The 26,734-nt window shown below is 50.2% G+C and overlaps 1 protein-coding gene across 3 annotated transcripts; it reads right to left on the bottom strand.

Annotated features, from left to right (window-relative positions):
* Positions 1-1,521: 1,521 nt before the first annotated feature.
* On the bottom strand, positions 1,522-26,594 carry abcc1 (ATP binding cassette subfamily C member 1 (ABCC1 blood group)). 3 transcript variants are annotated; one of them, XM_088613012.1, is made up of 32 exons: positions 26,437-26,594; positions 21,167-21,343; positions 20,250-20,375; positions 19,749-19,886; positions 19,012-19,137; positions 18,384-18,445; positions 16,966-17,097; positions 16,034-16,270; positions 15,080-15,257; positions 14,713-14,874; positions 14,252-14,344; positions 13,436-13,639; positions 13,205-13,351; positions 12,838-12,925; positions 12,453-12,522; positions 12,054-12,180; positions 11,608-11,784; positions 11,001-11,168; positions 10,253-10,436; positions 9,341-9,379; positions 8,297-8,360; positions 8,052-8,193; positions 7,296-7,503; positions 6,775-7,085; positions 6,224-6,423; positions 5,790-5,916; positions 5,570-5,671; positions 5,221-5,367; positions 4,968-5,126; positions 4,508-4,674; positions 4,140-4,334; positions 1,522-3,919 (listed from the first exon to the last, which is right to left on the bottom strand). In XM_088613012.1, the coding sequence occupies exons 1-32, from the start codon at positions 26,482-26,484 to the stop codon at positions 3,811-3,813; spliced, it is 4,614 nt and encodes a 1,537-aa protein (XP_088469138.1). In that variant the 5' UTR covers positions 26,485-26,594; the 3' UTR covers positions 1,522-3,810. The 3 variants fall into 3 exon arrangements, with proteins under 3 accessions (XP_088469138.1, XP_088469139.1, XP_088469140.1); XM_088613013.1 differs by having other exon boundaries at positions 9,341-9,376; XM_088613014.1 differs by lacking the exon at positions 9,341-9,379.
* Between the last annotated feature and the right edge of the window lie 140 nt (positions 26,595-26,734).

The following is a 26,734-nucleotide window of genomic DNA, read 5'->3' as shown; positions in this document are numbered from 1 at the left end:
CATTTATTAAATGGGATCTCCATCGTTTCCTAAACAACATGCACTGGTCAGCAATCCCTCTTCTTTTATTCTGCACTCACTCAACCTAGCCAATAGGCAAATAAGTACAGCTAAAACCTCCGATCAAGGCCAGTAGGCTGCTTTTTTCGAATATTGGTGGCAATTACCAGCCAGGTGAGGCATTGTCAACTGCTAGTCATTGCTTGCTTTGCATCCTACAATCTGATTATGGGAACTGCAAATTACAGATCAAACTATGCTTTACATATTGGGGAGAAAATAGGGGTTTCTCCCCCCCAGGGATGTGTGGTGGTGGTGGTGGGGGAGGGGGGGGTAGTTATTAACACTTTGACTGGTACCTCATGTGGCGCCCATGTGCCGGACAGAAAACTGACCATCCCTGGAGACCCGTGCCTTGTGACAGCACCCAGCCCATCAAGGGGCTGCGCTTTTCATCTTTCCTGGTTTAACAGACAACTAAAAATATGGCATGGTAAGAAAACTACAAATGGCACTGAAAGATTTTGAAATTATATACTGGTAAGGTAAGCGGTACCCATCCCATCATCTTCAGCAGGCACACCTACTGTATATTACAGGTGTTGGCAAAATGCAACAGCTATAATAGTTGAGTGTTCCAGTGAATACCACTTCACAGTACAGTGAATTATAGAAGGTCCACAATTTAAACATTAACAATGCTTTGGATATACATGTTCACCGCTTAAAACAATAACAGGTTTGATAAAGTCACCTCTTCTTGTGTTTTTACACAGTCTTTTACTTTCTTCTGTGGATATAAGATTTCAGAGACAATGCTGCCCCCTGGAGGATGTTGGTCTCTCCAATTGTGTTGACTAGTCCATGTAGATGGTGTGGTATTGTCCGCCATACTGGATTGTCCTGAGAGAATGGCACAAATAAGAATCCCAATGTACTTATGACTAAACTCCTCTACACCACTCCTATATAATAGCCCACTGGTGCACGACTCCTGTCCTGGAGGACTGCTCTGCCTTCCCCCCGCCATCTCTGCTCTCAATGGCCTAACTGAGCTTAACTGAACTAATTTAGGGGCAGCACAGTGGGGCAGTGGTCACTATGTCTGCCTCACAGCACTGGGGTCCCAGGTTCAGTTCCAGACCTGGGCTGCTCTCTGTGTGGGTTTCCTCCAGGGGCTCCCACAGTCATACTGTAAAGACATACGGGTAGGTTAACTGGCTTCTGGGAATACTGGCCCTAGGTGTGAGTGTGTGCGATTGTGCCCCGTGATGGACTGGCCCTCCCATGCAGGTTGTACCCTGCATCACACCTGCTGCTCCAGCTCCCCCACGACCTCCACTGGAAGAAGCCGTTGGAAAACGGATGGATGGAAGTTCAAAGGATCATGTGCGATCCCGACTCTGGAGGACCGGGAGCGCATTCTGGAGCAGTCAACCTCAAAAGGACTAGAACTTCCTCTTGGGAACATACACCGCAGAAACGTGGAAATGGAAATTTATTACACGGGGAACCCAGGAATTAACAAAAATCTGAGAGCTTTATTTCTCCTCTTTGAACGCATCACAGATCTCTTGTAACAAAATATACTGCTCACTCAAAATCCTGACTAAAAAGTACAGATCAGCAATAATGATATCTTTGAATATTTACAATAATATAAATACATATAAGAGTTTAACTCTTTAAATCTTGTCAGAAAGTGGAAAAAAAGCAGCTTTTGTAAATTACACCAAAAAAAACCCAAGAAAAAGCTATATTTTGAAAATGAATGCCACTATGTACCAGAGGACGTACAATCAAGAAAAGGTCTGGTACAAGTCAAGTGTAACATCTGTGTACCTAGGATACACAGTTACAGTACTAGAACAACGAGAATTACGGGCAGGATCACATGAGACATGCCAGTAGAAACTACAGCCCGTTCCAAACGCAGGCATCCAGGCCTGAATTTCAAATGACTGTGATGAAGTGAAAACTAGTGTGACAGTGTCCACTGCCTTTGTGCACTGAGTCTGATCTGTGTGGGTTCCCTTCATCCTGGCCTGCACAGACATACCATTGTCCTTCAGGAGATCCTGCCCTCCCACTCTCCCCCAGTAACATACAAACACATATAAAAGTCTCTGCAGTATATTTCTTCCATCTTCAATGTAACTTGATGGGGGTGCTACAGAAGCATCCTAACTGCTTCTAGAGCAAAAATGGCTCCCAACCTTTCTAGAAACAACCCTGTGCTTTCTGTCATGGGAAGACACATGGAGATCATTTCAGGAGTAATTCTTGTAACGGAGTACAGGAATAAGGTACAGTGGGTTCTCCACTGTGTGGGGTAGGAACTTCCCTAGGCCTGAGGAGGGGAATATCCAGCTAACGATTCCAACAGCCTCAGCAATCTTACAGCTCGACTGAAAAACATCACGCTGTGTGCGGGCGGACAGTTCCCTCAGTTTCACTACACTGCTCTTGGAGAATATAGCAAAAACAACAACAGGTCGGGAGACAGCCCATTTGAAACAGGCGCTGGTCAAGGAGCCAGCACCAGCTCAGAAATGAAGGAGACTCTTGCCAGCCTTTGGATTTTGTCCAAACAGTGTGCTGGGCTTCCCCAGTTTCAAACACCCACAGCAAGGAGCCCTACTCCTTGACAAAGCATATTTACAAAATGAAACGGTGAAACTATTGACCTCACAAAAATAAAATAATTGCAGCTTCTGTCAGTTAAGAGGAAAACGCACATAATGCAGGTAACCGTTCATCCTGCAGTGCAAATCTCAACATGTTATGGCAAAATAAGATAAATGGTTAACATGTCTGAGACCAGGCTCCAACTTACTTTACAGAGCCTCCAGCAGCAAATCTGAACATTCAAGATTTAATGTGGAAACCTCTGGGCCGGATCAGAGTGAAATTCCACAGCTGGAAACATGTCAGGAGTCAAGCAGGTGTGGCCAAAAGAGGAAGGGACAAAGGTCAATTACTCCTTTTCCATGTTACTGATCACTAAACTATGATACCCATTCAGGGTCAGGCCTGACCCAGGGCTGAGACATGTCCACAGTGCCGAACAAGCATGTTTCCACGGCAGCACAGATCAATACATAGGCTTTAGAGTGCAAATCTCCGCAGCTTGGCCGTTTGCAACCATGGCCCATGAAGATGTAGAACAAGTCTTTGTGGATTTTAGTTTGCAGTTTTCAGCGAGTTAGAAAGTGGTCTTAAAAATGCAGTTTAGTTGCGATGGCGTTAGCAGAACACCAACGTCATGTCATGGCAAATGGAACCACAGCACACTCTCTCCCTCGTCAGCCTGCAACATGAAGAAGTAGGGATCTGAGACATTATTAAATGGGCCCGATATGTATGGAAAATCTTAATGGGTTTTCAACAACAACCAACCCTGAAAGGAGACAGCACTCTCCTTGTTTAACTCAGGAAAGCAGCACAGAGGTGAAACACACATTCAGTATCTGGACAGACGGAAATATAGACCCTGAGCAACAGTGTATCTTGAAGACTAGAAGTGGGAGCTCTAGCTGAGCTCAAGCTGGTGAACCCCAACCTTCCAGCACTGCAGAAGAGCCATGTGTGAAAATGGTCTTGCCTGCAGATGACAGAGAAGGGTCAGGGGTGGTGACCATGTGCACAGCAACACAGGTGGGTCCCCAAGTCCCTTGCAGGGATCTGGGGAAACAGGAGGCACTACTTCCCCTTCAACTTTGGAAGCTACTGGCCATGGGAGAGCAAGAAAGATGATGTTTGGTTTGGGCAGGTGTCCTCGTGGCCGCATCCCTGAGTTCAGAGCCAAATTCACAGCAGGCCGGAGTCTTTGGCCATCTTGTAGAAGATTCCTTTCTTGGCGAGAAGGTTGGAGGGAGAGTCAAACTCCACGATCTGACCTTTATCGAGAACAAGCACCCTGCACAGAAGAGAATGAGGATCATCACATATTGGTCTTTTCACTCATTTTACCAAGGGAGAAAAAACGATAACGAGAAGAACATCTGAAACAAAACAGTAAAACACCAAGCCACGCTCCACATCTTCCCTATCCATTATGTCCTGCAGATGGAGGGCTGTTGTCCATCTCCCACGCCCAGCCCCTCCCGTGCCCATCCAGCGGCCCCGCCCCGCCGTACCGGGTGTAATCCATGATGGTGTTGAGCCGGTGGGCGATGGTCAGCACCGTGCACTCCTCAAACTGGCTGCGGATGGTGGACTGGATCAGGTTGTCCGTCTCCAGGTCCACCGCGGCCGTGGCCTCGTCCAGCACCAGGACCTTGGTCTTCCGGAGGAGAGCCCGGGCCAGGCACACCAGCTGGCGCTGCCCCAGGCTGCACAGAGAGGCCGGGGAGGAGAGAGCGGGCGGATCAGCGCACAGCACTGGCAAGAGTGGCGAGACGCAGAACAACAGGCGGGGGCTCTTGGAGATCCCAGAGGGGAAATGGGAGAGGGAGAACGGGAGCGACAGAGCAGGGGGGGGAAGACCTGAGGCCTCTTGCTTTACCTGAGATTCTCTCCCCCCTCCGAACACTCGTGGTTCAGCTTGTCCGGCAGCCCCGACACGAAGGTCTTGAGGTGGGCGAGCTCCAGAGCGTTCCACACCTCCTCGTCCGAGTAGCTGTCAAAGGGGTCCAGGTTCATCCGCAGGGAGCCGGAGAACAGCACAGGGTCCTGGGACACACAGGGGGTCAGGACACATGGGACCAGAAATTACTGACGAGACTGCCTTACGTGCAGCAGACCTGAATATGACTAAGTCGATCTGCCAAAATAGTGCAGCTTTGCATTCACTTATACTAATTTGGGGCTGAGCCCATTTTTGCTCATGTTCTTAAAGGATTTCAGTTCCACAAGGGCAGTAATGTGACAAGGGACCATAAACGTTGACAGAACTCTGTAATTAGACATACTGTAATATAGAACACTGTTTTTAACTGCTGCATCTCGATCAGTCCGACACGTACCTGCGGGATGATGGTGATGCGGGAGCGCAGGTCGTGCAGCCCTAGTGTGGAGACGTCCACTCCGTCGATGCAGATCTGTCCCTGTGCCGGCTCAATGATGCGGAAGAGCCCCAGCGTCAGGGAGGACTTGCCCGCCCCCGTGCGCCCCACGATCCCCACCTGCAACACACAGGCCCCGTCAGAACCGCCCCCTCTGCGTCGGGGCCCCGCCAGCTCCCCCCCCCAGTCCTGGCGCGCAGACGGGCCGGCTCACCTTCTCTCCCCCCTCGATGGTGACCGCGATGTCCCGCAGAGCCAGCTCCAGGTCCTCCCGGTAACGCAGGCCGAAGTCGCGGATCTCGATGCGGCCGGCCGTGGGCCAGCCCCTGGGTGGGGCCGACTTCTCCAGCTGCCATGGCGCCTGAGGACACAGAGCGCCATCGCCAGGCAAGGTTATCAATGTTTCAAGACCCGCGTGAATACCTTAACCTCCGTGAAATACACTTAATAACGAGGGAAAGAAAACAGCTGGATGAAATCCTTTGATCAATTAACTACCAAAGGGGCTTGGAGGGCTGAATGTCCTCTCTTCTCCCGCTGTAGGAAAGGTTTGCGGCCGATACCTCTTTCTCTGTGTCTCCGTACTCCTTCACTCTCTCCACGGCCACAATGTTGGTCTCCATCTCCGAGGACATGCGCACCAGCCAGTTCAGAGAAGCGGTGATCTGCGGGAAAGGGGAGAAGAAGAAGAAGAAGTTACAGCAGTGGCCTGGCCTCTAAAGCAACTGGGAGCCAACTGGGTGGACGCCAAAAGAAAAGTCAAAGGACGGAGCCAGGCCTCACCTGCAGGGCGTAGGATATGGAGAGGCCCATGCTGCCCGGGCTCAGGCGGTCTCTGGCCATCACAGCAAACAGCGATGCGAACAGAACGATGCAGTTCCCCACGTACTCCAGCCGCACTGCCAACCACCTGCCAACACAGCCAGAACCCACGCGGTAACCCAGGTGTGGCACAGCCCGACACGCCCCGAATCAGCCCTCCACCAATCCAACAACCACGCGGGGAAACCCAGGTGCTTCCCCGCCCCCAACCGTAAGGTCTACAATTACACGAAGGAGAGCTGGGCGGCACTGAAGAATGTCAGTTTGCATCCCAACGTAGAAAGACCTCCATGTACCCAGGATTTGAACCTTGGAGCTAGGAAAGGAGAGTCTTGTTTTGTCTGCTTCTTATGTACGTGCCTTACCGGCGGGACAGGCTGTGTGAGTGGCAGTACCTGTTGGCCACGATGCTGGGGTAGTAAGCCTTCTGGTTGTAGTCGACCCGAGAGTCGCTCTCCTTGATGAAGCGCTCCTGGTCCTGGAAGGCCCTAATCACGCTGGTCCCCAGCAGGGTCTCGTTGAAGTGCGAGTACACGGGCGAGCGGCTCACTGACTCCAGGCGCTTCAGCTGCCGGGACGTGGCCACATAGAAGCGCTACAACACGGGGGCGAAGGGACAGAAACTCGATCTGTGATGATCCCGTTCCAGACAGCACCAGACAAGCCCCGATTCGCAGAATGAAGTCATGAAGAAAGCGACTTGCTTTCACCAAGAAACCATGGCCATGATTCCGTGTACAACATAAGGTACTTCTAAAATCCACTCATGCATCCTCTGGGCACAACAATTACTGTAGCCAGCATGGCTACTGACGCGTCTGCTGAACAGCAATGTATACACTGAGCTTCTCTTAAAACCAGTGTCGCCGCCCTAGAAAATGAGGGCTGTGCTGTAGCTGTTCTGGACCCAAGAGCTAGGTCGCTACAAAGGTCAAAGGTCACTGACCTGCACAAAGAAGTACAGCAGACCGAGGGGGGGGATGATGACAGCAATCATGGGCGTGGCGATGAGGATGACGATGCACGCCCCCAGCACGTTGAACAGCGAGCCCATGAACATCTTGATGATGCCGGGAATGACCGAGTCGATGGTGTCCGTCTCCTTGGCAAAGCGGTTGACCAGGTTGCCGCTCGGCGTGCGCTCGAAGAAGGACATGGGCGAGCGCAGAACGTTGTGCAGCATGGTCTGGTGGAGGTACCGCGAGGCTAAGATCCCCCCGATCGACACCGATACCGAGTAGCCGAACACCGCGATGCCTGCCAATGCACAAAAGACGAAAAAAACTGCGGACACCAGACAATAACATTGCACAGCGGGAAATACAGCAGACCATGAGAGGAAAATTCAACACGCAGTCTGATCGAATGGAGCTGCTGCCAGCGGTATGTTACTCTTACTAGATATAAGATTAGCCAAAGCGCAGCTCCAGAGAGGAACAGGAAATGGCAAGTGGGACACTGACATACCTTGGCACAGCCCCAGCACCCCGTACACGCTCAGCCTGACCTCGGTGTACTGCTGAGTGCCGTTAATAATGCGGTCGTCAGTCCACAGGCTCAACCAGTAGTTGGAGGCGAGGGAGGCGGAGTGGTGGCTGAGGAAGAGGAAGATGCTGAAGAAGGAGAGGAAGATCCCGATGGCCTTCATGTACTCCCAGTACACCGACAGCTTCACCTGGGGATGAAGGAGAAAGGTCAGAGGGTACCACCAGGCTTTACAGTCCTGTAGAACACGCGTGTTCCTGCTGTTGGCAAAGACGGATGTTGTATCAATCACAAACTGCTGGTTCCAACTTTTCATTTTCTAATGAAAGTATCTGTCAGTAACAAAGCCTGTCTCTCACTTTAACACCTCCTGCAGTTCCCATGTTCACTGCTAGGAGACACCCGCTTCCCCAGTTAATATCAGAAAACTGGCTTCTGTGTCCTGTTTCTCTACACGTTGTTTTTCTTAGGTTTGTAAGACCTCCAGGACATCTGCTGTTTAAACATGCCAAGAAAGTTTCACTGAGTTGTCCAGCTTGAACACAGGGCAGCCAGTGGAAGAGAACACAGCAGTGGCACAATCTGAACTTTTGTTCCTGGAGATGTAGAAACGTCTGTGCCGACAGTTCTTCCAAGCAGCCATCGGTACTCAGTTCTACGACATGATTATAAACTCCTGGAGAACCGCCCCCCACGAGCACATCAGGATGACGAGACCGACGCCCAGCACGCTCTCACCTTGCCCGTCTTGGCTTTGTCTGCCTCAGTGAGTCTGCCCGCCTCCTTGCCGGCCTCCGGCTTGCTTGGGGTCTCAGTGGAGCCGCTCTTCAGGAGCGCTTTGGCAGAGTCTGACCCCACGCTGGAGGTCAGGCTGTTCTGCCTGGAAGAGAGAAAGGCCACGGCGCTCAGGACAGGGAGAGAGAGAGACAGCAGCGGCCCCCACTGCAGGAGTGATCACAGAAGCGAACGCCCCCCCCCCTCACCTCAGTGCTGCAGGCCCTCCATTCTCCAGGCCTTTCTGTTCTCTCCCCGGGGAGCTGCTCCGATCTGCACCCAGAACCAGAGACAGGTCATCAGCCAGCGCAGCAGCAGCAGTGGCAGGCTCTGCTGCATTGCACTCGCTTTCCACACTGCACTCTGCCACTCATCAACTCAACGCACTCAGCGATGGCACCGAGAAAGCAACAGCGAGCCAGCTTTCTCCGTGCTGTCCTGAAGTGTTGAAATATTTACTCAAGAAATAAAAATATTCTAACCAGGTGGGTTAGTAGCTAATAGGCGTCTAAGGGGTTGGTTTACTAACAACCGCCTTGTTGGAGCTGAAGGAGGCGTAGCAAAGGGAGCAATCCTGTTGGTCTGGGAAACGTTCTGACATCTGAGGAAAGGAATATTTGCAAAAGACGAACTTGGCTCTAAAATCAGAACTGAAACGGAAGAGGAACTTTCTACAGATTGATTTCTAAAGTGACTGGTCACGCGAACCATCTATCATCAGACAGATCACTATATAAGTTGTAAGAAAAACACACACCCTAAATGACACTAGATGGCGGTATAAAACAAGCATTTACACATCAGCACTGTTGAGCCAGCTGATGGATGACAGAGCCTCTGAGAAGCAAAGGGGCCCAGAATTTCCACTTTCCAATTTCCAGAATGAGCGTGGCGCCTTAAAGTGGTAGCAGGGCCGAGAACAATTTTTTTTTTAAAAAGATTTTGAGGCCAAACCCAGATGAGCTCTGCAACCCGGCTTCTGTCGGAGGCTCTGCAGCAGCAGCAGGGTTCGGTGGAAGACGACGGGCCGGGATCGAGCGGATTCAGAGTGAGCCACGCTCAGCACTGCAGTGCACAGTCCCACTCCGCTTCAGAGCGGTGCTGCCCGTCGGGGAGGGGGCGGGAGGTGGGAATGGGTGGGGTCCGAAAAGCACAATTGCGTCATTCATTGCAGTCATGCTGGATCATAAACTAAATCATTCTGCATGCAGAGCATGCAGGCTTTAGGTCCGGGAACCAAAGCACCCGCACACCTTCTGGTTTATCTTTGCCCTCATTTTCATCCCCTTCTTCTGAACAGCAAAGGGAAAATAATAACAGGGACAAAAGGGGGCACACAGGTCAATGATAAAAAAAAGGTTTAGAGACAAGCGAAACAAGAGAAGGTTACAAAAAGGTTAAAAAGTGGTAAGAAAATGGGTAAAGTAGTGCTCTCAACATGAAAAAGACCCAACAGAAAATAGTAAAATGGGAAAAAGACAATTAAAATGCAATATCGACTGATCACTGGATGAAGATATGTAAATTTCAACACAGCTCCACACGTTCACACACACCTGCCAGAAAAAACGGATTCGTTTCCTCATCAGCCACAAAATACAAGTTACAGAGAAGGGAACCAGTTCACGGTGTTGGAGGTTATGCGGAGAGCAAATGTAGATTTGAATAAGTAATGTTTCTGTATTTAACCCCCCTCCCCCGTCTATGCTGGCACAACAAAAATAGTTCTAAAAATGTTTAACTGTAAACCGAAAAAGAAAAAAGCTAAATATCTTAAAACTTAGAAGTTTCACCTCAAATCAATTATCCATCCACACTTTCATTAAGAGAAAGCTACTTATTCTTGTTCACGGTCATAGAATACAGTAGCCTATCTTGAAGGCACAGAGCACAAGCTGGAGGAACACACAGAGAAAACCCACGTGAACATGGGGAGAACATACAAACTTCACACAGAAGGTGCCATCAAACAAAAGGTCAATCTTTACATCTACCAACACAATGAAAACAAACACAAGATCAACCCAGGGACTTTTCTAATGTAAAAGACAGGAACAGTAATGCAGTAATAGTGCGCATAAAGAGAGATATAATTCAGAGACTTTAGAGAACCCCTAAGCAGCCCGAGCGATTCTGGCCGAGGAGCTGGAAGGAGACGGACTCACCTGGCTGGTCCTCCTCCTCGCCCTGATCTGCGTTGGCGTACGTGCGGAGGAATTCGGAGAAGGCTCCCTGCCGGTCCATCAGCTCCGAGTAGGAGCCCACCTCGGTGATCTCCCCATCCACCATAACGAGGATCAGGTCTGCCTGAGGCAGGAAGCTCAGCCCGTGGGTCACCAGCACCCTCGTCTGGGCAACACAGGACACCGCCATTAACGCCATATAACAACACTACTCCGCACGCCTCTCAGTCTCTGCCATCAATCATCTCTTACAGCCCAGCCAAGGCTGTAAAAAGTGCAGAGTTCAGATGTGTATTGAGTCTGAGGCCCTGCAGTCAGCGGGATGCGTACTGCAGTGGGATAGACGCTGTTCTCGAGTCTAGTGGTCCTTGCTTTAACAGTGTGGTGCCACTTGCCAGAGTGCAGGGGGGAGAACAGTTTGTGGCTGGGGTGGTTGGGATCCTGAACGATGGGATTGGGCTTTATTGCGACAGCGGATGAATCCATTCGAAAAATTACATCAAGACTATATGGATTAAAGAACTACAGGAAGGAGCATCCAGGAGCAAGCGGGAGTTATACCTGGCAAGCAGAGATAACTGTCAAGTCCCACCACTCCAAGAGGCCAGCCCCTCCGGTCTTTGCATGCTTTACTGGACTAAAGCTTCCAAACGTTCTCCATCACCCGGAACACACCAGCTGCTCAGCCCCCCTCTCTCTGTGCCCTCTCCGTACGGCGCCGGCGCCTCACCCGGCCCCGCAGCACGCCCCGCGGCCCGATGACCTTCTCGAAGATGTGCTTGCCCACGTGAGCGTCCACGGCGGACAGGGGGTCGTCCAGCAGGTAGACGGCACAGTCGCAGTACACCGCCCTCGCCAGGCTGACGCGCAGCTTCTGGCCGCCAGACAGGTTCACGCCCTGGGAAGGCAGAGAGAGCGCCACGTCAGCCGCGGATCGGCCACAGCCGGGGACAGGGGAGAGCAGGGCCCTGGTCCGCCATGAGCTTCTCCCTGGCCAGCCAAGCCTCGCAATTCCTATGAAGACTCTAATGCAGGGGGGGCGTCTCCAGTCTTGATCCTGGTGCCTCTGCAGACTTTTCAAGATAGACCAGTACCTGAACGTCCGGGAGCCAGTAATGAGCTGATTTAAGAGATTAAGACATTAAGTGCAGTGCTCAACTTAAAGCCACAAACCAGCCTTCGAGACCAGGATTGGGAAACCCTACTCTAAGGAATCCAGTCGTTGTGGTGCTCAAAGCTACACTGCACTAGGAAAGACGATGGCCTGCAAGACAAAGGTCAAGACAGTCGGAGCGTCTCCTGGCAGGAGTAGGTGTGGGCGCTGGGGAGTGAGCTACCTTCTCTCCGATCTCAGTGGCGTCCCCTGCAGGCAGGATCTCCAGGTCGGGCAAGAGGGCACAGGCTTCCACTACGCGCTGGTACCAGGCCTCCTTCTTCTCGCGGCCAAATATAACGTTCTCCCGCAGAGTGGCATTCTGGATCCAGGCCTGCTGGGGCACGTAGGCCACTGAGCCCTGCGCGCAAGGACACGGAGCGTGAGATTTTAAGCTTTCCTCAAACGGGGAACAAAAACAATCACTGTTGGTAGGCGGAGAATATAAAAAAAATAAACAGACACGAAGAACAGCGAATATCAACAGCATAAAAATCGAACAAATCATTCAAAATCTCAAATGCACCATCTAATTTTAATAAATAGTGAAAAGAAATTAAATGAATGCCCACGAAATTGATGCAAAGGAGTACGGAGGGGATCCGGTACAGGACGGCACTAGAGGTTTACCTTGACAGAAACCTGGCCCTCCTGTTTCTCCATCTCGCCCAGCAGGGCTGACAGCAGCGAGGACTTCCCTGAGCCCACATGGCCCACGACGGCCACCAGCGCCCCCTCGGGGATCCGCACACTGATCCTGTAGAGACGCGCAGAGATGGGGAAAGGAGCAGGAATATCAGAACATGACTTTTCCCACATGCTCTGCAGGGCGATCCTGGGCCTAAAATCAAGGCTCTTCTCTTTGAAATAACTAACCCAGGAGACACTAAATTCTGGAGATTTCTATTATATCACTTGACACCTATGAAAATATGAACCAGGTTCTTAAAGAAAGCAATGTTCTCCGACTTGCAATCTCTCACAGAGAGTTTTTGCATTGGCAGTGAAGGAGGAGAATGAGTCCACTACCTCTTTAGAGTGGGCGTATCTTTTTTGGACCAGCTGAACACGCCATCAACAATGGAGATGCTATCAGAGGCTGGAAAAAAGGGAACATTTCGTTATCGCACCACTCAAACATGCCTGCCAACATCCCACAGCCCCAAGCACCGAGTTCCTGCCAGGCCTTCAGCATTTGGCAGCTTGCTCACACAGCCCGGGGCTTTCCTACATAGCACACAACGCTACATTGCTGAAGCATGGGAGAGGCCAGTGGTTTCTGCTTTTGTCTTTCCTGGAATGACCCCAAGTATGACTGCGAAATCCCAACAAAGTATCCTTGCTACCATAAGTCTCCCATCTCCCAATCCTAACCCCCCTCTTCCCCCAGTGCGGAGTGGCAAGGGTCACTCACAGCCAGCGGTGATTTTGCGGTTCACACCGTCCTCATCCAGCTCCTCGTGGGACAGGAAGACTCGCAGGCGCTTGAGGGACACGCTGGCCTGCGGGGAGAGGAACGGGCCGACAGGTGAAACCCAACAGCACGGGACAAAAAAAATCACTTTGCACAGGAACATGAAAGTGAAACACGAGCAATACGCCAGAACCCACAACAGAGGAATGAACAACCCAGAACCCTTCCCTAACTGGATGGCCGAGAGCTTTTAGGTGTGAATGAAGAAATTGTGTTCTCCCAGGTTTTATTTCCTTTGACTTCTGACGGGGGGGGGCAGAGGGAGGGGGGCTGACCGCCACAGCGAGCCAGGGGCCCGGCGACTGACCTGGACCATGCTGCTGATGAGCATGGGCAGCATGTTGAGGGGGAAGCGCAGGATATTGAAGAGCGCCAGCGACACAAAGGCCTTCTGCGCATCCAGCACGTTCCTCTCGTCCACCAGCACGTACACCGCGAAGGTCGACAGCGCCACCTGCAGGCGGACAGACAAATCTGGGTCTCACTGGTGCCCGTGCCGGCGACGCGAGCGCGGGGGCCCCGCTCCGAGGACACGCACCAGGAAGGGGGTGCAGACCCAGGTGAAGGTGGACACGGCGGCCAGGTAGGCGCTCTTCTTCAGCACGCGGAGCTCGGTCTCTCGGATCCCCAGCACCTTGCCCTGGAAGGCCAGCTCCCAGGCGTACAGCTTCAGCACTTTGATCCCATTCAGGACCTCGTTCATCAGCTTGATCCGGCTGTCCTTGCTCTTCATCTGGGCCACCTGCTCACACAGTGCACACAGTCTCAGGGCGCCTGCCTGGCCATCACCAGAAAACCCACAGTAGCCTCTGTCTTCTTGCTACAGTACAAAATGACCCACCTAGCAATAGCTAAGCTGTGCCATTCCTGCTCTGCAGGCTCTCTTTTTAGCTGATACTTAGACGTTTCTGAAAGTTCGATGTAAAACAGCAAGCTTTCTGAAATCCCCCCAATAACAACTAACAGGAAAGACCTTGGCACGAACCTCAGCCCTAATGAGGAGCCCTTTATATTGTCGACATGCCTCCAATTAGCAAATACTAACAATCTTGAGGAAGCTGTGTGGATTGCCAGTTCTCGCCTTCCACCCAAGACTGAACTTCTACGAGAAACCTTTGTTCCTGTTGGCAACACATCACAGCTACTGTGTCTTTCAGAAGCTCCTGTCCAGCGCATTCTGGAGCTTCTCCAACAGAGAGGCGCCCCTTCACTGTGATCTGCATCCAAAACTGATGCTTACTCGCCATTTCGCCAGGAGGAGAACAAACATCCTGCTCAACAGCCTACCAATTAAACAGGAAATCCGCCACACGGGGGGCAAGAAAAGACTCGTCCGACTGTCTCCGAGTTTCACCTGGTAGGTTTTGCTCTTCATTGCAATGACGGCATTCACCGGCACCATGAAGACCATCACTGCTACTCCAGCCAGCACAGAGGGGCCCAGGTTCTGCACAGAGATCCTGCCATTAATAACCTGCCAAGCAGGACACTACAGAGCTACTGCAGGAGTCTCAAAAGCAGAAGTCATTTTAATCAGAAAGGAGAAAAACAGGGACATTTATTTTAACATGGTCTGGTACAATAGACATAAATCAAAACTACTGACTTAGCATTCATTTTAACTTAGCATTCACAACTTAGACCGTGTTAGGAACTTTAACACACTGCTAATCCATTTGATTTAAATACATTTCCCTTGATATTCATGGCTCGTGTGAACTGTTCTGATATTATCTGCGCAGGTACACAAATCACAGCTCATTTCGCGGGGCTGGTGCACCATGTTACCGATGGCGAAGCCCCCCCCCGCCATACCTGCCAGAGGAAGTACAGAGCCAGGATGACCTGCAGGGGGGCGGACCAGATCATGTTGATGTAGGTGACCAGGTCCATGAAGCGCTGGGCGTCCACGGACATCAGATTGACGATCTCGCCCACCATGGAGGTGCACCTCGCCGCGTTGGTGATCACCAGGGCCTGAAACACACTGCGACGGTGAACACCGTGCGGGTCACGAGAAACCAGCAGGATTGAGACGACGGAAACCGCGCCCGTCGTTCTGAAGCGCAGCACGGCTCTAGACGCGCGTGACGGGAACGCAAGGCCGGGCCCAGCCCATCCCAGCACGAAGATCAACTTCCCCTGCCGCCACCAACTGCACGTGCGGCCTGACACACCTCACCTTCCTGTACACGGCGCCCACGATGGCGGTGCGCAGCCTCATGCCCGTCACAAAGCACACGTGGAAGTACTGCTGCAGGATGAGAGTCTGCAAGCAGGCGCAAACGAACAGCAGGGCTGTGTAGGAGTAGCCCTGCCAGGAGGGGGCGCTGGGGTCGTTCACAAAGAGGATCAGCAGCCTATCGGGGTAGCAGCAAAGAGAGAATTCAGAGTTAGCCCGTTGCCAAGGTAGCGGCGGGGGGAGGAAATCCGTGCCTGGCGTATCCAGCTCATGCCGTTACTCCCACAAAACACTGCTATCATGCCATCGCCCGTGCACTCTCGACCCCAGTCATGTTCGACATCGAACAGCAGCCGTCATCTGACATCTGCTGCTGCGCTTCTGCCCCTCGCAAAGACGCATCTAAAAACATGGTGAATCCATGCCGAAATTTAGACAAATCAATCCCACAGCCACCCAACTTTCGGTGGGGGAACACAATGGCGTGCTCACCATCAGCAATTTTTTTTAACTCTTAAAAAAAGCTGGGCCGGTTCAGAAAAGCTCAGACACGTCCCCTTCAAACGAAGCGATGTTATGTTTGAATCTGGGCTGGATTAACCCTTTTCGGCCTGTAGAGACTTGAGAGTCCCTCCAGCAGAAAAAAAAGTCTATGAACTCTGAATCTGGGGCTCAAAGAGGAGGAAAGGAAGATCTTCAGTAAGCACTAAACGGCAGAATACTGGACAAACTCTTAATAGCCTGCAATATTATAATATTAGCCTACAATAAGAGAGCATTTTTTTGCATAAAACAAAATTTCAGGCCGCAAAGTGTTAACGTATTGCAGGCTAGCAGGGTCCTTCCTGACATTTTCCAGTGGTGCAATTCTAAGCACAATCCAGTGGAAAACCGTCCCAGCAAGGCTCCCTGTCCCGGGATATACAGGCAAGGGCCGGGGCCCCGGAAGCTCACTTGAGGATCTCGGGGCCGACGAACATGAGGACGTCGTGGATGATCTTGTAGACGAAGGAGACCAGGAAGTGGGGCCCGAAGGCCAGGCACAGGGCCATGGCGAGAGACGGCTCCTGGGCTTTGCGGGGCTCCTGGACGATCAGGACCTCCGACTCCTCCGCCGGCGCCCCGTCCTTCTTCTCCCCAGCAGCAGCCCGCGCGGAGCGCTTCGGGGAGTACATCGTCTTGGCCGCGGGCCTGCGAGGGGTGCGGGGAACACGCAAAGACGTGAGGAGAGCCCAAGGGGGCGGCTGCACGCTGCAGGAAACTCAGGAGTCAAAGCTGACATGCTTGACACTTACACAACAAATAAATGGCAAAGCACTGGGGTGACGAGGGTAAGCAGAAGAAAAGAATCTGCAGAGGTCAGCATGACATGTAATTTCACAGAGGGATTTGGAAGCACAGCACTATAAAACCTCCTAACTAGGCAGAAGAATGTTACTTCTGTGGGAGCCTGCTCTTCCAGGGACAGAGAGGAACGGCGTGTTTTAGGGTCAGAATGAAAGGGACAGTACTGGAGAGAGGCTGCAATGGAGGGTTTCAGGATGGCTACTAAGATGCCAGTGCATGGGAGGTGATAATGCAGACCAGTGGCCAGACGCAGGCCGGCAGTAACTCCCCTCTGCCCTCGCCCCCCCTCCACCCAGGGGAGGCAGGGAGATCCGAGGCAGGGTCCATGACCCTGCAATTAAGACCAGAAGACAGCGGGGACACAAGATTTCTAACCCAGCATCTGCACAGAACGTTAAATATTTTTTGCAGAGGACTGCGTTTGGTGGGCTACTGGGAAGATCTTGCAGCTATATCCAGATGCCATTATCAAGTTCTCCATGCCTCTCTCACCAATGAAAACGTCCTCCCCTCCCCCCTCCCAGCAAGAGGGCACTGACCTTTTGACCTTGGCACGCTGGCTGTTCCAGCGGTGCACCAGCTGTGGCACCACCTTCTGGGACTTGTCCTCCTCATTGAGGGACCACAGGTCTCGCTCCTCCAGGGGCCGCCTGTAGCCCTGAACCATGAGCCTGCGCAGAGAGGAGGAGGAGAAAGAATGGGGCACACGATGCAGGGATTCAACCAACGCAGTCTAACCCAGCGCTAAACACCTGTCCTTCGTGGTCATCGTATCCACAAGTTACCATTCCATCTGTGCTTTCAAAGGCCATAATTATGGGGCTTATGCTTTTTGGCTTATATGGACCACTTTGACACTTTTCAATGATTCCAGTTGCCGAGTGTTCAAAGAGATCTATAAAAGTTCCTGGTCTCTGCAGTGCAATTGTGACATAACACTCCTGTTAGAGGTGTCTTCACAGTTCCACCCGGACCTGAGACCCAGTCTGGACCTAAAATAGCCATACAGTGGTCCGGTCTTTTCCAGCTTTGTTACTGGACAAGAACTTCTGATCTGAGCTCTTTCCTGGTCTGCAGCTCACATAGTGTCCGTTTTAAACCGGTTTGAAAAGTCAGGGTGATGGATTCGTTTATGAAGGAGGTGAACACGAATACACACTTCAGGTCAAGAGGCAGGAAAACGCCAGGACTGCAGACTGGGAAGCATTCGTGGGTCCTGTGGACTAAGAAGGACTCGAACCCTGGCTCCTATTACAGCTACAGTGCCCAAGAAATAAGGACCCAGTGCCTCAGCATCTGCACGAGGCTTCCAACCCTTTTCGAAGGTTCGAAAGCCTGCCTCGCCGAGAACTTGCGCAGAGGACGATTGAAAATGGCCAGTTTGGGCAATCCGGTGATTTGTTATGCAAAGTCTCAAATCCACCAGCACTCCAGTTAAGTCTGCAGTAAAAACGACGCGTTCACGAGAAGGTACTTCGTTCAGTGCGTTTATTGAATGTATTATTTTTACCTTTTACACAAAATAAAACTGGTTTAACCTGGCAGCCGTGTCTATAGGCTGATTAGGGAGCTAGGCGCTGCCCCTTCAGCTCGGACAGGTGTCCAGACTCCAGGTGATGCTGCAGCTTTAATACTGAAGTCGTGCTGGGAAAAACAAGCCTTTCCTTCTCCATCAGTCTGGGCAGGGTCTACTAATCGCTTTACTTCGGATCAGGTAAATAACTGGCTCCCGGCTCAGGCTGGCTTGATCTATTTGGACTCGCCGAGACCTGCGGTTGGAACCTTAGTGAGCATTCGGGTAACAGCACCGGGAGACACGATGAAGCCTCTCACGTCAATAGTAACATCAAAAGTAATTACAGGCAAAACCATCCCTCAACTCTTCCCGGGAGCACGACGGAAGATAACGGGACAGGGCCCGCACGCAGAATCCCGAGCCGAGGTTTTGAAGCCTTACCCAGTGATCCACCAGAAAGTGATCCTGGAGAGAAAGGAAGCACCCAGCTCCGGACAGGGATTCTGAAAGAAACGGAGGAAGACCCACTGCTGAATCCGTCCCAGCCATCAGCGTGAAACACCTCATGCATTTACCACGATACTGTAAAATATCATAGCGCTTCCGTGGTCTGAATTTCAAAATGATTCACAAGGGCCATGTGACAACAGGATTTCACTAATCCTGTTGGATGCCTGATCAGGGAAAAGACCCTTACTTTCTCTTACTTGAATTAATTTGGATTTGGCTACAGCATAACAGCAATCGGATCAGTTTAATGTGAACCAGTGCAAGGCAGGTCTTGTGCACAGGTCTATCTGCATGCCCCTCAGTCATGGGCCGTAGAGTAATGCAGTCAGCACTGCTTCATGAAATTCAACTAAATTAACTTCTGTTGAAACCCTAACTGTAAATGTGCTGCAACAACCTGATAATGAATTACTAATGTAACCTTGGAAGCAGCCGAGGAAGGTACGTCTTGTGATAGTTAGCTGGGGAGGTTTACTGCACAACACCGCGTTTTCAACCAGGTGGAAAAGTGTGGCATCGCCAGCGCCAGCGCGCGGGCAGAGAGAAAGCAGACACTCACCGAGTCTTTGACTGCCTGGGAGAAGAGGGGGGGCTGGTCCGACAGACAGGACAGGAACAGCTGGATGAGCAGCAGGGCGAAGTAGGTGAAGAAGGTGAAGTATCGGAACAGGTCCACGCCGGACGTCTGCACAGGGAGACCAAGGTCAGTGCTCGCAAAAGGGAACAGGCACAGGCCAGGGAGAACTGGAACACAATTTGTTCCTCACACCCCATGACGTTAGCAGACCTTAGAGCAGCAGCGTTTGTCGCAGACTTGCGTCATAAAAAAAAAAAGCTCAGAATCAAAAGGCACATTCTTAAAATATGGGGACAGGGGAACGGAATGCCAGCAAGGGTTATCCTAGAATTTATCTCATTTTGATTATCTCAATTTGGTCTCGGATTAACCCGTTCTGTCTGCCTTCCCTGACTTGATTTCAGTTTTTAAAAATGCTGCCATTCCAGACTGAGCTGGAAAGAGAGATGCAGACTTGAACGCTACCAAAGGCTAGCACTTGCACACTGAACAGGCAGGGTCCCAAGTCTTCAAAGAGAGGCCAATATACACAAGACAGAACCAAAACACCAGTTTTTCTCCAATACTGGATTAGTCTTCTCTGTGACTTGAGTCTGTACCAGCATAGCTGCCTATCGCTCTTCTCTTACACAGGGAGAGAAATGTATGTATTTGCAGTACATGGGAGTCACCCCCCACCTTGTCTGCCTCTGACAGCAGAGGGCACCTGACCACCTCACCTCGCTGAACGCCTGCAGGATCTTGGACCGGAAGCTGATGGTGCCGCAGATGACCGCGATCACCCAGAAATTCAGCAGCACCCCTGAGGACTGGACCCCCTTCATCCGCTCGTACTGCACAAGAAACGTGGCCAGCAGCTGCCCGTCGCCCCCAGAGAGAAGGAGGAGAGACACGCCGTCACAACACTGCACCGCGCTCGCCCACAGTGCAGAGGCACACACACTGCAGGGCAACAGGAAAAGCTGAGGACTTGCAATGGACATGGAAGAAAAGCAAAGACACCTATTTGCTTTGAGCAGAACGAGGACTAACTCCGATTTACCTCATACTGAACATAAAGGCACGACAGAGGGGAGAATGAGCTACAGTGACATTTTCAGTCACAAAAGCAGGTCCACGAAGAGATGCAGAATTCAAACAGTGGAATCATTGTACCCAGCTAAGGCAGATGCCCACTCTGCTGCCCCCCTGATCCGGACAATCGCACTTCGGGAGCTCACCATTGTAATGCCAAGCAGAGTGGGGCTGACAAAATAAACAGGCGCCTTCGCCTGACCCTGGCTTCTTTCCCAGAAAGAATAGAAAACATCTGCCCAGCAGACAATCCACAGCAAGAACCCCGTGACCTGAAAGAGAAGGGGAAACGAATAAACCCCATTGTTTAAACCGATGGGCTTGCTCGCCACGTACATTACCTTTCAGAATGAAGCCTAAAGTACTGAGGCTCAGATTTCGTCAACTGGTCCTTGAACTGCTCTTGGGAGAATAAGCTTTTGTGAAGAAGGGGCACACCTTGTCATAGTCAATGCCAATAAATAAGCAAGTAGAGAAAATAAGCACCTGACCATTGTTCAACCTCTTCTCAATTACTTCTTGCACTTCAGAGCACTCCCATCAATGCTACACTGTGCTTCAGTGAACATACACGGGCTACACTTGGCAAGAGCGTAATCTGCGATTGCCTTGCAAAGTGTAAGAAGACACTGTCCTACCTCGCAAGAACAATCCGACCCATCGAGCCCATTTGACAGCGGGCAGCTAATGGATATAAGAATCTCACCCAGCCGTTTCTTGACCGAAACCGGGGTCATCGGCCCCGAGAACGCGGCTGGCGAGCTCGCTCCACACCACCCTCTGCGTGAAGGGGGAGCACCTCCTGCTCTTGGGTTTAAACGCGCTTCCTCATGCCTGCACATGTGCTCCACTCTCCATTCTGAAGGACACTTGAACCAGGTTCCTGTGCCCTTAGAGATCTCTGCACAAGCCTAAAAAAGCCCTTCTCCTTCAGCCTGTCAGTGCAGGGGCGTGTAAGAAACCCGAGACGTGCTGCAGCACTCCCACAGACCTAGCGTTGCGGCCTACTGGCCTTTAAGCGCTGGGCTCGTGCGGAGGGTTTCCTGCCGGCCGCTGAACTCACCGTCTTGGCTTTGTTGAGGTGTGACATGCGAATGTACCCGCGGTCGTGGCAGTGCAGGTAGAGGCAGTAGAAGGGCGCGCAGACCCAGAGGTAGGCACAGGGGACCCACACCAGCACCGTGTTCTGGAAGCACTGGGTCAGGTCCGGGTTGGGAGTGTACCAGGTCCGGTTCCAATCCTGACGGGAGAAGAGGACAGGAATACAGCTGAACGCTTTGAAATGGTTCTTAGCCAATTCAAAATGTTAACCCACCTCTTTAATATTCAATCATTTCAATATTTTAATAAAATCAAAGTATCTCTCCTCCTGAGTTTTGTGTTTAAGCCAAGTGGTTTCAGATATAGAGGTCAACACTGTCTCTTTATAAACAGGCAAGAAGTAGAGAGTTAATTTCTTCAATCTCAACAACCCAGCTACTAGAGACTTGAATGCAGAAATTCACACCTTGCTCACGCAGAGTTCAGCCAGCTGTTCATTACAGTTAAGCATTTTTTTCTATATAAAACCAGAGTTTAAACTGCATATCCCTATTCCCCTGATTTTTCATAAAACAAACTAAAAACATTCACTCAAATTCGTAAAAAAAAAAACAACCCGAATATTTATTTTATACACACACGCATATACAGAGAGAAAGCATTTATCTAGATCAGCAGATTTCATTAGACGCATTTGTATGAACAACATTTCAGCAAACCTGGCACAGTAAGGGAAACTCAGTTTGCTCAAGAGAGCCATTAACAAGCCTTTAGAGCTCCTGAAAGTGAGACGGACTAAGCAGATCAAGCGAAATTACTTCAGTGGGAGCACTTTTGCAAATACCCTCCTGGGGCTGACAGGCAAAGCTCCTGCCTGGAGCTCTGTGGATTGGAGGCCTGCCTGTCACACCACAGGAAAGAACAGCACAGAAACCCTTCAACACAATGACGCCTCTCTGGCAAATGTGAAACAAATGCTGAGGCAGCCAGACAGGGCACAAGGTATTATTCTGAAGCACAATTGGGTTCTTATTTTATAATATGGTTTCTACATAACTGCCCACACTGACTGTGTAAATAGAAAAATGCAGAAGCTTGCAATGAGTTTATTGTAACTCCTGTTAAACCGGCACCTTCACAAATGAGAAACAAAATGACACTTAGTGCAATTAAAAGTGTAGGGGGACTCCTCGCTCGTGTTGCGCACCATGAGTAGCAATTAAAATTCTCCCCCAGCTTGTTCATTTCTTTACAAAAAAAAAAAGAACTGGTTGTCCAAGCCCAACAGGCCAACCCTCTCGACCACGGGGATGCCCCAGAGAGTTGCAAGCTGACGGAGCAACTGGGAACTGGCACTGTAGGAAACTGCTGAGTCACTGGAGGTGTAATAGCGGAGACAGAGGATGAGTCATCGGTATATCCTTATGAATAAGGAACTTGAAAGCACCCTTTCACAATATGCAGAACTACGGAGTTCAGAGGAGGCAGAGCAGTCCAGTGTGGGTCAGGCTGAAAGTCTTTAGTTTTCAAGACCCAGAATTGCTCACGTGTCTGGTCCTAAATATCGCAGCTCAACTGGCTGTTCTGGGCTCTTTGACAGTCCCTATAGCATCAGATTCTATGCTTTTTGTTCCTGCAACGTCATTCTCGTATTATTGTGAGTCACTCAAGCCAATAAGAAAATAAGCAATTTACAATGGTAAATCTGAAATGATATAAAACCCAGTTTTCTACACAGATTAGGACCATTAACAATTTGTCCAACACTCAGTGATTTCTGCTAAGGTTCAGTAGAGAGAAATCTAGCTTACAGTGTGAACAACTACAGAGAGAGTAGTTGTTCTCTCTGTAGTGTTTATTTATTTATGTTTATCGTCTTGCTGAGAATCGAAAAGGCAAATTTAATTTGACATCATCTGACAGCCAGAAATCCAATGCAGCTTCTTGGTAGCCCTTTAGCTGCAAGCCACAGCAAGCATCAAGTTCGGGCTCCAATCCAGACAACAACCAGTTCAGGATGAAATGGCCAGCATGCCATTGGAAAATAGTGGTAAAACCCTGCCAATAGATTCCAGAATGTCTAAGTTACGCTGCTACTCCTCCATGCACCTTGTGGAACAGGCGTATGTTTCTGGGAGATAAAGGAAGTCTGTGATAAGACAGGGGAAGTTACATGTGACGCACTGTACGGTCGACACCGAAAAATTCCCGAGAACAATCCAAACAGCAAACCTTGCTTAGAGACAGGAATAAGGGCAGGACGAAAATGAGGAAATTAACGAGAAGGATCTCAGAATTTTAAGAAAAATACACACACTTTAATAGGTTTATACAAGCTCCCTGGGGCAAAGATTAATCTGTTTTGCACAGTCCTTTTTATTATTCCTCGATGAACAAAAATGCATCCACATTTAATTAAGATTAATAAAATATGCTGTGTTTCTTATCAAACAAAGGCATTTAATATTGCCAACAGGGACCTATTGATAAAACATGACAAAGAACACACATATTCAGTGCTGTTTAGAGAGCTCGGCTATCTCCTCTGCAGCTGAATGTCTCTCCCTTCACAAGCTGTCACAGAACAGGAGGGTTAAATCCTATTTAGATCGAGGTTACAGCAAGATTAGTGCACCAAACTGCTGATCGGCAACTTTTTTTGTTTTTTAGAATTAATAATCTGTGCCCAAGAGCAGTGGATTATAGGACACTGAAAACTAACGTGTTTCCAGGACAACATTTTAATTGACACAAGCGCTTGGAACCAGATGACAGCCGTTCTATGAAATTCAGGTTTCGTTCTATGAAACGAGTAAGTTGAGAGCAAGATTAAAACCAAAATCCGAAAAATAGTTAAAAACTAACATCGAGTTATTTAAGCCATCTCCTTCTGCTTACTGCCTGATCTCAAGCTGTAATCTTAAAACATCTGACATGTCCAGAAGTCATTTCACTTTCTAAACCACAGAGAGAGAAATCAGAAGACAGAATACTGCAACACTGTGATCACCAACCACAGTAAAAGCGCTTCCTTCGTCACAGCTCAAACGGGATTGCAAGTGACCATCCCATCGGCTCTGCCTGCTGTCCACGAGCTGAGGAGACACTGGAGTGGGAGACCGATAAGGCCATCTCCTCGTGGAAGGCTGCTTTAAAAACAAACTAATCCCCTAGCCAGACCGAGAAAAACCGGTTCAGCAAACTTGGGGAGAAAAAAAAGACAGGGGGTGATGATGTTTTGACTTCTGGCGAGAGGAAGAGCTCACAAACCGATAACCAGCAACAGGAAGACAGCACAAGCATTAGTAATGGGAAGAGCCAAAACGATCTTTGCCCCACAACCAGAATATGGCTCCTCACTGTACCCCTTTACACAGGCACCACCAGGAACCTGCACACTGCTCTTCGGGAAGCTGGAAGACCTCCAGCAGGGAACGACCACACATCGACTGGGAATCCTGCACAGGCAAGCGTGCACTATCACTGGCTGCAAGCAGCCGATCTTAGACAGATGGAAACTCAATGCAGGAGGATCTGCAGGTCAAACTTTAACTGCTGAACAGCGCAGCTCCTGTATGTCAGGCTACTGTATGTCAGGCCGATTTACTTCACAGGTGTCTCCTCTGTGTTGTCGGAGTAAATAAAGAAACTCTGCAAAGTAAAGCATGCCCTGTCCCCTGGCTGTCCTACAGATGCATAACAATGGAATAACAAATAAAAAAATAAAAAAGGAAACAAAAAGTTAATGGTGAAATGTCATAAAACTTTAAATGCATGGAAAACGAATAACAGATTTCGCATGAGGAAAAACTGCCAATTTAAAATGCGATCATTAATACACTACAAAACATTAGTAGTCAGCTGCTGTCTCATACTAGGGACTCCTCCCATTAAAGAAAGGACACGAGAAAACATGTTTTTACTGTAACAGGCTCGGTGTACAGTATCTTGACTTATACAAAGGCCAGATTTTCTGGGCTGCTGCATAACGATGATTTGAATGGCACCGCCTAGAGCTTTTACTCAAGAAAATCGTCGTCACTTTACCAGCCTACAAGGAAATAACCCCTTGAAGTTCTAAAAGAGGTGATTCGCAAATCTGACCAGAGGTTAAGAAAATGTTACATGCTTCCTGGCTTCCAGGTTTTAATAAAGAGGCTCATTCAAGCTACCAGCCTTTGAAGAGAACGCCCCAGCTGTGCACGTTCACAAATGCACTTCGCCGTTTTTAAAGGGTTCTTGTTAAAACCACTGCTGGGAATGAGTGGTGTCCATTGTTTTTTGAGAGGGGGGGGGGAGTCTTGAACTTGAAACTCGCTTGCAAAATAACCCTCTTTCCCAAGCACGGCTCCAGTCTCCTGCTCGGCCACCTGTTCCGATGCCGGAGGGGGGGTGAAATCGACAATTGATCTGCTGACGTTTTATTTTCGCTCTGTTTTGCAGCCCTGGGGGGACTCGGCGGCTGCACAGCCGAAACCCCCGTGGAACTGCGTGGATGTGGGTCACGACATAGCCCCCAGCCCGGTGCCTGTAAAGTGCCGCGTCACTGTGATTACACAGCAGGTTTCAGGACCTCAGACCTCAGCGTTTGAATCGCTGCATAAAAAGCCCGGCGGGCAGTCATTCCTGGAAGTCAAGTTTTTCCATTGCAAGTTGTTCCCCCGTAACACAGCGGCGACATATCGACACTGCACGCAGGCGAACTACGGAAAGTTACATAAAATAAACCTTTTAAAGGCATCTTAAAAGCCAACGACTGGAGGCTGCAAGAGCGTAAAAAAATACCTCCTCATTTTAATCCGTTTCAAGCTTAAAAGAACCGGGAAGCGGTCCGTTACAAGCGGCTACGCGTGATTTAAACTTCACAGAGATAACCAGCCTTCAGGGAATTGGATCCCCGCTGAAGAAAGTATTTTAATATGAAATAACCACAAAAGTATCCCCCAAAACAAGGGGGCACCGACTGAGCGCCCCGCCGGTGCGCGTTTTCAGTATTTCTGTGGCCGTGGTGGGTCCAATGTTAACGTTAAATAGTCCAATGTGAACAACAACAACAACAAAAAACGGTACGGATTGAACACAACACGTAAGTGCCCCCTAAAACCTTAGAAAGTATCGTTATGAGACACCCGAACGAGGGGAGGGGTGAGAAAGATAGATGAAAGAAAGTCTAGATTTGGAAAGCCTCACACATGACATTTTAAAGGGCCTCGGCGCTTCTCCGGTACCGGTGTTTTTTTGTAACCCGAGCAGGACCCCATTTAGCCCCCGTTGAGGGAAACCCACACTCACCCAGAAGGGATCGGAACCGTCCAGGCTGCAGAACTCGTCAATCCCCATGGGCGACAACGCTGTTGTTGCCTGAAATGCTGCCGTGAGACTGACGGCTCCGCTCGCCTGCGCCGTCTCCTCGTTTCATAAGCCGGGCGGCCGAGGTGGCGCTGGGCGACAGGCAGGGGGCGCTCTGCCCGCTGCCGGGGCCTCTCCAGCACACTGAGGGGAAAACACCGAAACACACACACACGGGAACCGCTCTATTTCTCGGTCCCCCGTCTCTATGGTCCTGCTCAGAAAGTGCCACCTCCTTTAA

This window comes from Lepisosteus platostomus, chromosome 19, assembly GCF_059453375.1.
Source record: "Lepisosteus platostomus isolate fLepPlt1 chromosome 19, fLepPlt1.hap1, whole genome shotgun sequence".
Lineage (NCBI taxonomy): Eukaryota > Metazoa > Chordata > Actinopteri > Semionotiformes > Lepisosteidae > Lepisosteus > Lepisosteus platostomus.
Note: the sequence above shows the minus strand (reverse complement) of the source record. Positions and strands in the feature narration are given on the sequence as shown.

Coding starts and splice junctions, on each gene's coding strand:
- abcc1 (XM_088613012.1), bottom strand. CDS start 26,484: ATGGGGATTGACGAGTTCTGCAGCCTGGACGGTTCCGATCCCTTCTGG. Junction 17,098..18,383: donor ACTTTCTGGTGGATCACTGG/GTAAGGCTTCAA, acceptor CTCTCTGCGCAG/GCTCATGGTTCAGGGCTACA. Junction 4,675..4,967: donor GCATCACCATCATCCCGCAG/GTACGTGTCGGA, acceptor TGTGTGTCCCAG/GACCCTGTGCTGTTCTCCGG.